The sequence below is a fragment of the Giraffa tippelskirchi genome, chromosome 9, assembly GCF_054371585.1.
Source record: "Giraffa tippelskirchi isolate mGirTip1 chromosome 9, T2T-mGirTip1v1.2.pri, whole genome shotgun sequence".
Taxonomy (NCBI): domain Eukaryota; kingdom Metazoa; phylum Chordata; class Mammalia; order Artiodactyla; family Giraffidae; genus Giraffa; species Giraffa tippelskirchi.
Window position 1 is genome coordinate 53516175 of NC_137283.1, and position 15031 is coordinate 53531205.

A 15031-nucleotide genomic window follows, 5' to 3' on the forward strand; every position below is an offset into this window, starting at 1 on the left:
TTGCATTCCTTAATAGTGATAGTTAGCTCGAGCCAAAAAGCCAATTTTATAGATTAAATAATGTGCTTGATACAAGATTTTAAAGGCATAAAAACACTGAGTGGAAAGGAAACCTTCCTTCTACACCTGTCCGTTACCACCCAGTTCCCTTCCTGGAGACAAACACTGCTGTGGCTTTCTCGCCGAAAGATATTCTTAAGTGACGGTGCTCTGTTTTGAAGATGCTTTTCAGTTGATGACCCTTATTGGTATTGGAGTTTGCAACCCCTATCATAGAAAAGGATTATTCTTTTTCTTCAAAAACTTGAAATAGGACTATGTTTTTAAAAAAGAATGCTTACCAGCAGACCTCCTAGCAACAAAAATCATTGTCTTGCCTATGATATTCTACTTTACTGTGAAAAATGTGTGTGAATAAATATGAATATCAAAAGATATCCACATACCTGCGTAAAGGTCGTGTGCTGATTTGCACAGTTGACGTTCAGTACATTTACAAATGTTCAGTAATAAAGATACAAACTTCTGCATCCCATATGGAAAAATCCCAACTTATTTCAGCAGCGTGATCAAAGAAAGAAAGAAAGTGAAGTTGCTCAGTCGTGTCCAACTCTTTTTGAGACCCCATGGACTGTAGCCCACCAGGCTTCTCCGTCTGTGGGATTTTCCAGGCAAGAATACTGGAGTGGGTTGCCATTTCCTTCTCCAGAGGATCTTCCCAGCCCAGGGATTGAACCTGGGTCTCCCACATTGCAGGCAGACACTTCACTCTCTGAGCCACCAGGAGAGCAATGCGATGAGGAATGCCCAATTAATTCTCTTCCTGGACTCACTGGTTTCATTCATCAACATCGCAGTTGCAAAAGATTCAACCGGATAATTATATGTGACGGTATCATTTTATACATTGTTTATAAAATATTTGTACAAATGCTAGTTTTGCGAAAAAGAAAGCCTTTACTGAACATCTTTTGAAAACTCGCTAGCAGGGCACTGTGCTCATAACTGAATACAAAAGTTAGCGAGATGAGCTCACAGCGTGTGCAGTAGAGATGTGACTACTGAACTCTGGTATCATCAAAAACGTTTTAGACATTTGTATATTAGGTGCTGAGAGAACAGTTACTCCTGCCTGGAGGAGTAACTGTGTCAACAAAAAGCTTTCCTTGGAAGGGATCAGATTTTCCAGTTAGTTGGGATAGGATAAGTAGGCTGTCTCTGAAAAGAAGATTTGGGCAGGGAAAGCGTGGGGAAGGAGTGGGACAGGAGAGGAGGACCAGCGTGTCCTTGGAATAAAGGTCTCAGAGGCCAGGAGTCTAAAGTATGTTACTCAGATCTTGAGCATTTAGTTGCAGTTACCCAATATCACAGACTATTTGTTTGTTTCTGTTTGGCTACACGGGGTCTTTGATACTTCACACAGGCTTTCTCTAGTTGTGGTGAGGGGGGCTATTCTTCATTGTGGCGTGCAGGCTTCTCAATGTGGTGGCTTCTCTTGTTGCAGAGCACAGGCTCAGTAGCTGTGACACAAAGGCTTAGCTGCCCCACGGCTCATGGGATCTTCCCAAATCAGGGATTGAACCCGTGTCTCCTGCATTGGCAGATGGATTCTTTACCACTGAGCCACCAGGGAAGCCCCAAATGTACTTTTTAATAATAGCTTTATTGACTTACAAGTCACATACCATGAAGTTCGCCCTTTCAGCATGTCTAGTTCAGTGGCTTTTAGTACATTCACAGTCCTGCTACTGTCACTGTCCAGTTTAGTACTTATTCATCCCCACAAAAAGGAACTTTGTGCCCACTGAGCTGTCACTTCTCACTCCCACCTCCTCCTTCCAGTCCTGGTGACCACTAACCTCCCTTGTGTCTCTGGATTTTCCCATCCTGGATATGTCACATGTTGTTGCTGTTCAGTCACTCAGTCATGTCCGACTCTGCAACTCCACGGACTGCAGCACGTCAGGCTTCCCTGTCCATCACCATCTCCCGGAGCTTGCTCAAACTCGTGTCCATTGACTCAGTGATACTATCCAACCATCTCATCCTCTGCTGCCCCCTTCTCCATTTGCCTTCAGTTTCTTCTGTCATCAAGGTCTTTTCCAGTGAGTTGGATCTTCATGTCACATGACCAAAGTATTGGAGCTTCAGCATCAGTCTTTCCAATGAATATTCAGGACTGATCTCCTTTAGGATGGACTGGTTTGATCTCCTCGCAGTCCAAGGGGCTCTGAAGAGTCTTCTCCAACACCACAGTTCAAAAGCATCAATTCTTCGGCGCTCAGCCTTTTTTATGGTCCAACTCTCACATCTGTACCGAAAGGTTGTTGTGGAGCCATGAATGATGCCGGGATCCTTGGCCTCCGGAGGAGAGGAATTCAATCCGGGGCCAGTGGCGAGGCTTGATCACTCAGAGCTTTTGTGTAATAAAGTTTTATTAAAGTATGAAAGAGATAGAGAAAGCTTCTGACATAGACACCAGAAGGGGACGGAAAGAGTGCCCCCCTGCTAGTCTTCAGCAGGGAGTTATATACCTACCAGCAGGAAGTGTCTCAAAACTCAGAGAATCACACCAGGCCCTTCAACCACAACATGCATTTTTGAGATAACATTGGCACAAGGTGACTCATCCTGGGCCATAAAACAATTGACATATATCTTGGAGAAGGGTGGGTTTCCAAGGAATAACATAGTCTCATTAACATAGCTTAAGAGGACATTTGCATGAGTAAAACATACTGGTTTGTTGAGTAAAACAGACTGGTTTGTCAGGTCGGTTCTGAGTCTTAGGCAAACCGACTTGAAGAAAGACAGAGTCTAAGGTAAAGACATGGATAGGGAAGCCTGGCGTGCTGCAGCCCATGGGGTTGTTCCAAAGAGCTGACTGAGCGACTGAACTGACTGACTGAAGGTAAATACACAGTTCATTAACATAGCTTAAGAAAAACATTTCCATAAGAAAGGTTTGAGAAGAGTTAAGTTCAGGTGGAACCTAGTGTCACCATGGCAACACTGAATTTTAAAAGAAACCTCCTGTTAATTTGGTATAGTAAAGGGAAAAAAATCTGTGATGCTTGTAGCTTGTTTCCTCCTGCCACTTAAGAGAGAGATAAAAAAAAAAAAAAGTCGGATATTTGCAGCCTCTTTCCTCCATTTGGGGGCCCCTAGCCTTCCTGCCTGTTACCCTCTCATTACATGACGACTGGAAAAACCAGCTTTGACTATACAGACCTTTGTCAACAAAGTGATGTCTCTGCTTTTTAACGCACTGTCTAGGTTTGTCATAGCTTTTCTTCCAAGGAGCAAGTGTCTTTTAATTTCATGGCTGCAGTCACCATCCACAGTGATTTTGTAGACCAAGAAAATAAAGTCTGTCACTGCTTCCACTTTTCCCCCCTCCTATTTACCGAAAAGTGATGGGACTGGATGCCGTGATCTTAGCTTTTTTAGTGTTGAATTTTAAGCCAGCTTTTTCAGTCTGCTCTTTGATCTTCATCAAGAGGCTGAATGAGCTTCCGTTGTGGCTCAGACAGTAAAGAGTCTGCCTGCAATTCGGGAGACCCAGGTTCGATCCCTGGGTTGGGAAGATCGCCTGGAGAAGGAAATAGCAACCCACTCCAGTACTCTTGCCTGGAAAATCCCATGGCTGGAGGAGCCTGGCAGGGTACAGTCCATGGGGTTGCAAAGAGTCGGACACGACTGAGAGACTTCACTTTCAAGAGCCTGAAACCAGACAGAGTAAGGCCTTTGTGTCTAATGTCTGTTACTTAGCATGATGTTTTCTAGGCTCATCCATTTTGTAGCAAGGTAATTCCTTTCAATTTAAAGAAAGAAAATGTTTCATTGTTATTAAACTTTTTCATCTCCCTTAACATTTGTGGTCTCTCTGCCCAGATATGGCCCCTTTATGAAGGAGGAATGTAAAACTGATCCCACTAGAGACTGCAGATCCCTTTATTTTCATAGAAAGGGGCACAGAGAGAATGAGTTGAGCGAGATTCAAGACAGAATCAACCACGTTTAGTGAGATTGACCCATGGAGTTTTTTGCACCCATATCCCTCCCATCTTTGAGTATCCAAAAATGATTGCCTTTGTACTAGTTTAATGATAGTGCTGTTGAGATGAACAGACAGATCACCAGGTTGGGTTTGTTGGAAGAGGGGTGAGGAGCAAGGTGCAAAAAGGGGACTGGCCGTTGGGGGAGGGGGTGCCAGACTCACAGAGGTCAGTTTGTCTTGGGGTGTGATGATTTTGAGGTAGTGGGATAAATGAGTGAAAATGACTGTATTAGAGACAGGGTGGAGGTACAGCTTGGAGAAAAAGAACAGAACTGGTAGATTGGTTTAGCAGATAAAGTCCTCCTGTTTCATTTAGTACAGTGAAGAGAAGCTATAGACCTAGGATGCAGTAAAAATACTTACATGAAAAATGTGTGGTGATGGCTTTATTTTATCTCAAGTTGTAGATTGAAAATTTTAAAACACCCACCTCATAAATTTTTCATAAGGAAGGGGTTTTGGGCAGAGATTGCTAGATTCTTTGTAGCCAGTTTAGTTCTTGGTAAGTACACTCTGCCCATGAGGTATTAGGAGGCCCCACTCAGCTTTTTACCCTCTTAAAATGTTGCTCTCTGAACAGGGAATTTTGCACAGAGTTCTGACCTCTACTTTCAAGACCCTGTTGAGAATGGTCTTGCATATTTGAAGATGGACCCCAGTCCCCCGTGGCTCCTAACTGACTGTTTATCCCAATTGGAACCAGAGGAAATGACCCTAAAGTTGATGAAACACAAGACATCCAAGTCACGGAGCCGTTGACATGCTCACCACATACTCATTAAATTGCTGAGTTTGTTGTAAAAAGGCCGAGTCTAATCAAACTTGTGAATGACTTAGCCATCTTTTCATAAAATTTGCTGTGACTTTTCCTTCTTAGGGTTATTTTTCATCAAGTATCAGTTCACATGTACTGCTTTAGTTCCAACTGTGAGTTCAACATTGTGCTGTGGGAAATGCCAAATAAATTTCAAATTCTATCTAACCAGAGAGAGAAAACACTGATTTATAGGAGTTAATAAAACAAGCTATATTGGTATATCCTTGAGATGTTCAAATTCCAAAATTCCATAACCCAACTTGCCTGAAATAGTTCATTCTCATTTTTGAAAGTTGGCAAGTTTCATGATTCCAGCATTAATTTTAGGTTACATTTTACTTGGCTTCCCTGGTGACTCAGATGGTAAAGAATCTGCCCACAATGCAAGAGATCTGGGTTTGATCCCTGGGTTGGGAAGATCCCCAAGGAGAGGAGAATGGCAACCCACTCCAGTATTCTTGCCTGGAGAATCCCATGAACAGAGGAGCCTGGGGGGCTACAGTCCATGGGGTTGCAAACAGTCGGACACAACTGAGTGACTAACACACACACACGTTGTACTTGATGCTGTGTCATACAGTTATTTTTTAGAATTGCAATTACAGCACTCCTTTAAAAGAATTGTGTTTTTGCTAAGCACCACTTTCTTTCTGCAGAATTAGGGATTAATGAATGATCATTTGAAAAGTAGGTTTAGCACACCAGCTATATACCATAAGATGTAAAATCATAATTCTTTTTTTTTTAATTTTTATGACTGGCAATGAACAGGCCTGGGCCGACGGGTTGATTCTAAATTAAAACTCAGATTCTGACTCATCCACTACAGAATCCAGAATTCTAGAAAATAAAATGCCCATTTCTCCCATAGCTGGAGAGTCATATGAAAGACATTGTAGTCATGTGATATGACTTCATTGGCATGACAATTTACTATTCAGCAAAGTAAATAGCACAATTAACAAGTGTTTCTGCTGGGCCTTTTGCACACTGAGTTTTTGGCCTCTCCCCCTCACAGCTGGTTTTGATTTGGTTCCCGTGGAATATTTTTGTTTTGTTTTGTTTTGTATTTAACAACAGTCAGATATTTATGTACAGCTTCATCAAGAGCCTCCGATGACAAATATGTCTTTGGAGGCTAGTAGAAGCTGTGGGAAACCCCCGTGTCAGCACTTAAACCTGTTTCTAGTGGAAGGAAATGGCTCTTGGGACGGACCTAGCCCACTCGCGAAGCAGCGTCTCTTCTCCCAAGCCTCCTGCTAGCCCACTTCCAACCTGCACTGGCCCATCCTGACACCATACCCTGCGTCGATTTTTCCTTATGAAGCAGTCCCTCGAGGCTCAGCTTTGGCCTTCTTTCCTAAGTGAGAGGGGAAAGGCAGAGACAGCAGGCAGAAAGCCATCTAATTCTTAGACTGGAAACTGGAGCCTGGCTTTGATACTGCCTGCAGGCTTGGCAGTATCCCTTCAGAACTCACTTCATAAAATGAGCCCCTTTTATTTGCTGTCAGAGCTATCTACATGGACTTGAGATGTTTAAATAAGTTGGTATTAGGGACGATCCTGTTGGAGGATGGACAGTGAACCTCGGGCACAGTTCCTCACCCTTTAAAAGAGGCGTCTTAAATGGCACAACCCACTTGGAGGTCTGTGGGGGAAAGAGGGGAAGAACCATGAATGCTAAAAGCAGAGTACAAACAGCTAATAATAAGAACTAGAACATGGAAACTGCATCCTCCTTAAATTTTAGTCCCTGTTCTGCTAGTGCTCTCGTGAGGACTCGAGTCAACAGTTGGTGCATCAGTTACATCACTTAAATTAAGGAGATTGGGCGAAATATGAAATCCTTTTTAGCTCCAATAATTCAGTAATTTTGATTCAGTGTACTGGTGTGACTGAGAAGTACAAAGATGGCCAGTTTTTATATCAAAAATGTCTTCAAATGTATCAGTGTGATTCCTTTTCATACAGAGTATCAGTGTCCTCTGGTATCTCCCATATCTGGCTGCCATTGCTAGAAACAGTTCTGAGACTTAGATCTACCTTTAACTCTTAAATGACTTCTCCTACTTTGTATTGGTTGGTGTGTGTGTGTCACCATGTATATAAATCCTAAAAGGCACAATCCAGCCGAACTTACCTCCTTTTCCAGACTTGGGTACCCAGGACTTTTGGCTTTGTCATAAACTCAAATCTCCCCTCCTTACAATTGAGTATGTTTATAGAACACGCCCAACTCACTACCTGTTCATATAACTTCCAAAGACAGATTCTCCACATCCCCTTGTTTTAAGTAATGACAGCATCCTTAGAATGTTAAATGTGTAGTATCTGAGGAGTCTGTTTAAAAATCGGCCATGTTACACAGTAACGCTCCCAGGGTATATGAGGGCCTGAGCCCTGGCCTGGTCAGAAGGCCTGGATTCATGGCCCAGCTCCGAGCAATGGCCACAACCGCTCTGTTCACTCGTGTGGCAGGACAGGGCCATGTGCAGTGGCCCCCGTGAGACCTTGGGTCATTTGCTTCACTGAGCTTCCTTTTCCTTATTTCCTGAATGGGATCAGTAATTTCTATTCTGCACAATTACTGTGAGCATTAAATAAGAAAGCACCTAACAAAGGAAAAGAGAGATTAATTGGGATTTGCAACTTTGTACTTCAAAGGACACTATCAAGAAAGGAAAAGAATTAGAGAATAAAGGTGTTTTTGTTTTTTTGTTTTGTTTTTGCAATTCATTTTTCTGATTAGGAACCAGTATCCAGAATATTTATATAGGGATTTCTTATAACTCAATAATAAAATCACTAATCCAATTTAAAAATGGCCAATGGATTTAAATTGACATTTTTTGGAAAATATACAGATGTCCAATAAGTCTATTAAAAAAAAGATTCTTGGCATCATTAACCGTCAGAGAAATGCAAATCAAAACCACTGTGAGATACCACTGCAGGTCCAGTAAGATGACTATAAAAGGTGAGAGTAATAAGTGTTGGTGAGGTATGGGGAAGTTGGAACCCTCACACACTGTTGCTCGGAGTGTAAAATGGTGCAGTCACTTTGGAAAACAGTCGGGCAGTTCCTCAAAAAGTTAAATAGAATTACCATATGGCTCTGTTCTTCCCCTTCTAGGTGTATAAACAAGAGAAATGAAAACTAATGTTCACACAGAAACTCGTACACACACGTTTATAACAGCATTCTTTATCATAATTGCCAGAATGTAGAAACAACCCACAGGCCCATCACCTGGTGAACGGATCAGTCACATGTGGATATTACGCTTGGAATAATAATGGAATATTATTTGGTAATAAAAAAGAAAGGCACATGTTATAATGTGGATGAAGGATGAACCTTGAAATCACTATGCTGAGTGAAGGAGGCCAGTCACAAAAGGCCACGTATTACAGTATTTCATTTGTACGAAATGTCCAGAATTGGAAAGTCCATAGAGTCAGAGCAGGTTAGGGGTTGCTGGGAAGTGGGGTGTGTGTGGAGACATGGGGGGAATGAGGAGTGACCGCTTCTGGGTAAGGGTTTCTTTCTGATCAGCATTCTGTTCTTGGATTGTGGTAGTGGTTGCACCTTGTGAATGCTAAAACCTTTGAATAATTCACATTAAGGGTGAATAGTGTGGCATGTGAATTATTTCTCCATAAAGTATTTTTGAAAAGAAAGCAAGCACATAGCCCTGAGGCACATGCTTGGCGCTCCGGCTTCTGTCTCCTCCTTTCTCTGTCTGGGTCCTGGTGGTTGTGGGGATTTTCTGTCTGTGACAGTGAGCTCATTGTAAGAGTGAGCTTGGTGTAGATGTGACAGTGATCTCTTCCATTTTCACTGTGCCTTCGTTTTCAAAGCCGTGGTCTCTGCACACCTCATTTAACCCTTTCTCCTACCACAGGGAGCCAGTAAATACTTAGTTGAGCTGTTGTTGTTCAGTTGCTGAGTTGTGTCTCACTCTTTGCCAACCCATGAACTGCAGCACACCAGGCTTCCCTGTCTTTCACTATCTCCCTGGGTTTGCTTAAACTGCCATTCAGCCATCTCATCCTCTGTCGCCTCCTCCTCCTCCTGCCCTCAATCTTTCCCAGCATCAGGGTCTTTGCCAGTGAGTCAGCTCTTCGCATCAGGTGGCCAAAGTATTGGAGCTTCAGCATCAGTCCTTCCAATGAACACCCAGGACTGATCTCCTTTAGGATGGACTGGTTGGATCTCCTTGCAGTCCAAGGGACTCTCAAGAGTCTTCTCTAGTACCACAGAGCCCACTGGTCAACTGCCTCCCTTGTGGGCTCCTTAGGAAGAGCGAGTCAGTGTCAGCCCCTGATGGAGGGGTGAAGGGAAGACAAGAGTGCCCTGTGGACTGTTTAAGCTGAAGTGGGCATTTGAAAGATCCAAATCCCAACCTGGCTCTGAATGTTTAAAATTTCACTCTTTATTACAGGATTTTATCTTTTCCCCCAAGATATTTTTGTGTGTGTGTGAAAAGTCTCAAACATATATAAAAGTTTACAGAAAAGTAAAATGAATACCCAATACCTTCCTCTTGGATTCAGCTTTCATGTTTTGCCACACCTGCTTATCTCTTGCTCTTTCTTTCCACACACACCGCATACATATTCACACGTTTTTCTCTTTTCCTGAACTGTTTGAAAGCAAGTTCCGTATACAGTGACACTCCCTCCCCTATATTTTTTTTGAATCTGGTAAACATACAGGCACTCTTCTATGTAAATAGAGTCACAGAATAAAGAACAATAATTCCGTAACACCACCTAAAATCCAACACAAACTCAAAATTTCCCAATAGTTCACAGGGCTTTAAAGGCACTTTTTAAGCCATTGCTTGCTGTCTCCTTAAGTTTGTATCTTTATACATAAGCAGTTTTTGAAATAATAATTAAGCATCAGTGACTTGGTATAGAAACTTGAGCATATCTGTTAAGCTTTCTTCGCACCCTCATCTCTACATGAGGAGACACAGTTCTCCCATTAGGCAGCTGTCCCCGCTATCCTGCCGCCCCACACAGGCCTCTTCCAGTTGAGGTTATCTCCTGGGCATGCTGATCTGACGGAGGCAGTCCTGATGGCCAGCCAACCCCTCCACAGGGTCCCCAGCACCTGAGGCTTTGAGGAGGTAGAAATGGGACTCCGGGACTTATTTCTGAGGTGTGCAAAAGCCAAATGGGAATACAACATTTAAACCATTGAGATGACTGACCAGCTAAGCCATCAGGTTGTTCCCCCACCACCACCGCCACCCCCCAAATTCTGTCATCTCCCAGTGGGATGGCACACTGAACAGCTTGACCCGTCCTAAGCTCTCCTCCTTCGCAGTTTGTGTGTGACTTTGAATTATAAAAGCTTTAAGATAAAGGAGTGCATTTTGTCGGGTAGGAGGGATTTTTCAGCCTGTGAGAGAGAAAGTGGGGATGAAGAAGTGAAGAGCCGCTGGCCCAGACTTCCTGACCGCAGTGGAGGGTCCTGGGATCCTGGGAGGTGTGTTCGCCATTTGGCCCATGACCCCGATCCTAGGGGCTGTATTTTTACAGCTGACCCTTCTCACTTGCAAACATAACAGCTGCTCTGTGTTGTACTTGGGGGATTTCCATGTTTTGATACTGTAAAATTAAATTGATTCTCGGTTCTGAAATCTTCATTTTGATCCATCTTGCTTCTTACCTTAGCTCTGGGAGAGCACAGAGGGATGGGGAGGTGAAATATTCTATAATGCATATTTTTAGTAATATTGTTCATATTTAAGCCTGGCCCCTGTCGGTCAACAAATATTTATTGACCCCTTTCCAATTTCATGGTTGGGTGGGGATTCAAAGAGGTACAGGCCAGACCTTCCCGAGACTGGTAACGCATAGCTGGGCACATGTTCAGAAGCCCATCCCAAGTCCACCCTGCTCTTAATTCCTCCGTCTGTTCTCGTCCCTCTTAAACAGTTCTGCTTTTCTCTGGGGACATCATTGTTAATCTGGACATTCCAGTCACCAGATTTCTATGCCCCACCCCCCAAGCTTGACATATTCTGCTTTCTGGATTTACGCCATCTTCTCAACCTAACTACAGGTTCCATAAAAGAACTCTCTACTCAGCGAGTCCTTCAGCAAACTAGCTACTCGGCTTCCCTCACCACCACCACCCCCTAAAGGAAGAAAGAGTTTTGCCTGAGATTAGAGCTTGCGCTGCTCCTTTCTCCACAGCACACCCATTTCTCATTGTAGGTTAGGGCTCAGCTCTCCCTTCTCCCAAGCGTCCATGCCGCATCGTGAGGCCACACCTCGTAGGGTGGGGAAGGGGACTGCTCAGGCCATCTGTGCTGGCCAAGTGTGGGGCCAGAGGCCAGCGTGAGGCCACCTCTTTCAGCCCAGATGGGGACGGTCAGTCCACATCGCTGCCTCGGGACACGAGCCCTCAGTCTCCACTGCAGTCTAAAAAGAGTCCTTACCGTGCTGAAACTTGTTGATAAACCCAGATCTGTAATTAGGAACATAAACGACGCGGTACAGGCCTCACACAAATGAACAGTTGTGGAGCATTATGGGCCCCTGTGGATTATTTGACTTGAAGAAAAGGACTGGGGGGGAAAACTGGTTGCTGTTGGACAAATTGCTACCAGATGTAGATCTCAATAAACACCACACTGCTGTTCCCTCTTGCCCGAAGGTGCTGTGAATTTCTTGAGGCAAAAGAGCAACCAGTAAACTGGCGACTGTCCCACTGCAAGGAGTCTCCTGGTGTCCCTGGCCCCGGCCGCTTGTCCACAGAGTGCAAGACAGACCCCCAGGGCCTCTCTCCCTTACCTGACGTGTTAAAGGAGAGTAATATACTTAAAATGCTGCAGCCAGATCCCACGGGACCTAAAGGAAGTCTGGAACTGTGGTTCGAATGTCACAAAAAGAAAGTGTTACTAGAGAGTGGAGGTGGTGCTTTAAGAGAAGATCAGGGGTTTTTCTTACATATGCTGATTGTAATAGCCTTGGGTGAACCTACTTCAGTCAGTGAATATTAATCTTAATAACCTCCTGGGGTCACATGAAGAAAGCCCACTTTCCTTCTCCCCCATTGAGTCTACAGATGAGAGGAAGGGGGCATTAGAGCAGTCTTTTTGGTGGCTCAGATGGTAAAGAATGTGCCTGCAATGTGGGAGACCTGAGTTTGATTCCCGGCTTGGGAAGATCCCCCGGAGAAGAGAATGTTAACCCACTCCAGTATTCTCGTCTGGAGAATTCCATGGACAGAGGAGCCTGGTGGGCTACAGTCCATGGGGTTGCAGAGAGTCAGACATGACTGAGCAACTAACACTTTCACTTTACAAGTGAATAATGAGCAGCCTTTACCGTCCCGGGAAGTCGAAGCACAGAAGCTGTGTGTCTGCCTTCACCAGTGCTGCCGTGGTCCAGTCAGCACCGCCTGGGAATCTGAGATTGAAAGGTCACAGAGCCATCACACTACTTTGCTGTACTTTGAAGGGAGTGGAAAGAGACTGAGATTGAGAGAGGGAGGGAGAGACAATGTGACTGATCTCAGCTTAGTTCACTAACACACTCCTCATGTTACTTAGAATAGAGGGATTCTAGACACAGGTCTACCCTGACCTGCCAATAAAAAGGCAAGCCCCGAATGGACAGTTGGCCTGAATCCAGCACACACGTTTGCATCACTGTCTGGTTCTTTCATCTCCTCTTCTCAGTTAGATGTTCAGCTTCTTGAAGGAAAGGACCTCCTTTCCCATTCTCATCGGTTAACAGTTGCTGTGCATATAAGTACTCAGGAAAGTATACATCGGTTGGATGGCAAGAAAAGGTTTTATGTAAAAAACACATCAACTACTGAGATCACATTCTTGTTCTGAATTGTGTATAAAAGCTGTAGGGGCTTGGAGCTCACTGAAAATCCTGGAGTTGAAGTAAATTCAACAACATCAAGTTTATATTTGGCCCTCAGTTGACAGATCTCTGCCAGTTGAACTCCAGGGGGCTCCGCATCTCAAAGGGTGGTCTGATTGTCCTTCAGATGATGGTGATGTGATGGCTAACTTCTGAGAGCTCGCTGTATTCCATATGTCTCAGTGAGCATTTATTTGAGTTATCTCATTTAGTCTTCACAAGCATTTTATTTCACAGATGAGGAAGTCAAGGTGCCTAGAGGCTAAGTAAGTTGCCCAAGTTGACGTAGCTAGTATGTGTTGGAGCCAAGTCATTTGGCTCCAAAACCTGTGTTTTTAACTATTACCTTACAATATCTCTGTTTGTTGGACTTGTGTTAGAGTTAGTTAAATTCCTGTTCTAAATGACAGACCTTGTATGTTGGACCATGGTTTTCACCTTTCCTAAACCTGTCTTCTCTGGATAGGTGCTTTGGTGGATCATCACGGTACATGGGTCCTACACCTTTGGGTCAGAAACTCAATCTTGCCAGAGCTTGAAGACTAATTCCCAATAGCCAAACTCATAAGAGACTGATATATAAAACACACTGTTACATTTGTTCTGTCTGCCACTTCCTGTCCATACATGGGGAGACAGTTAGTAGTTGGGAGGTTTCATGATCACCTCATGGACCTGTGATCCCCCAGGAACTGAAGGGTTTTGCTTTCCAATGAGATCATCTTGCTAATCTCTGGACAAAGGCAGACACGTGAACAAATGGTTGCAGAAACCCTGGGCTCCCTTTTTCAGACTCCACGTGGAACATGATACCACCTATGAACAATCTTCTAGAGTAATGTCGATTTTCGCTTTCTTAGTTAAAATGTGTCTCCTGACATGGCTCCTTTGTCACTTTGATTGACATGGGAAGCCCCGCATATCTTCAACTGCTTTTCTACAGTCTCTTCAGTAGACTGACTTCGACACGTGGCCAGGGTCCTCCAGCATGTGTCAGTTCTACTAATTCCATTCTCCGAGGCTAACCTGATTCTCAGGATCTGCGGGGAGACCTCAGTATGCCCACTCTGATATGTGCTAAGTACGGTCATTATCGCAGGGGAACATCTCAAGCACCTTACTGGAAACCCAGGAGAAACATTCCTTTGATCTTAATGGCAGGAAGATGACAAACTGGGTGTATTTGAAAACAGGCTAAAACTTCTGAATCATTGCCAAGGAGGGTGTCTTTTGAAAAGGATAGGTCAAGTCTATCCGTTTGATCAGTAGCGGTAAAGGGGAACATGTGTAGGCCTGATCAGCATCCAGTGAGATGGATCACTGGGTAGCATCTACCCAGCAGCGCTGAACCCAAAGGGAAGTGATGGGCCTCCTGGCCCAAGTGTCCGACTGGTACACGGGCCTCAGCCAGCTAATGCGAGTGTGGCTGTCGTGGCCAAGAGAGAACCCTGGGAGGTCTGCAAATGTTTATTCTTGGACTGTGAGCAGCTAGAAGGCAGACACTAGGTTTTACTCCAGTCTGTGATTCCAGCATCTGGCATGGAAGCTAGCATGCCCCAGAAAATAACAAGGATTTTTTTTTTTTTTAATGAATGAGATTCCGTTTATATGAAATATCCAGCATAAGCAGATCTATAGAGACATATAACAGATGAGTGGTTGTCAGGAGATGGTGGGGGTGGAGGGAGAATTGGGGGAAATCAGGATGGGTCCTGGGTTTTTGGGGAGATGATGCAAATGTCCTGGAATTAGATAGTGGTGATGGTTTCTCAGTTCCGTGAAGACATGTAAACCACAGAATTTTACACTTTAAATGGGTGAATCGTATGGTCTGTGAATTATGTGGCATGTGAGTTGTATCTCAACAAATTTAATTTTAAAATGGATGAGAATTTGTTGCTGGTGGGGATGTAAAATAGCACAGGCCTTTTTGAAGACAGTCAGGCAGCTTCTTACACAATAAGTCGTCTGTTCTTAATTTATGATTCAGGATTGTGCTCCTAGGTATTTATTCAAAGGAGTTGGGAACTTATGTCCCCACAAAAACCTGCACATGAGTGTTTAGGGGAGCTGTATAATATAGCCAGTCAAGCTGGAAGCAACCAAGGTGTCCTTCAATAGGTGAATGGATTAAAAAAAAAACAAAACAGAGATACATTCATACAGTGGAATATTATTCAGAAGTAAAAAGAGATGAACCATGAAATGACAAAAAGACATGGAGGAGCTTTAAATGCATGTTGCTAAGTGAAAGG

The 15031-nt window shown here is 43.9% G+C and overlaps 1 protein-coding gene across 29 annotated transcripts in view; it reads left to right on the forward strand.

The window, feature by feature from the left end:
- Positions 1-15031, forward strand: part of ATG7 (autophagy related 7) — a 512414-nt gene that overhangs the window by 353315 nt on the left and 144068 nt on the right. For 7 of the 29 annotated variants that reach the window (XM_081526099.1, XM_081526117.1, XM_081526101.1 and 4 more), the window contains one exon: positions 4641-5042. The exons of the other annotated variants lie outside the window; for them this stretch is intronic. In XM_081526099.1, the coding sequence (XP_081382225.1) occupies positions 4641-4706 (66 nt within the window). In that variant the 3' untranslated portion in view covers positions 4707-5042. Of the gene's footprint in view, positions 1-4640; positions 5043-15031 lie in introns of those variants that run through there. 29 annotated transcript variants of the gene reach the window in all.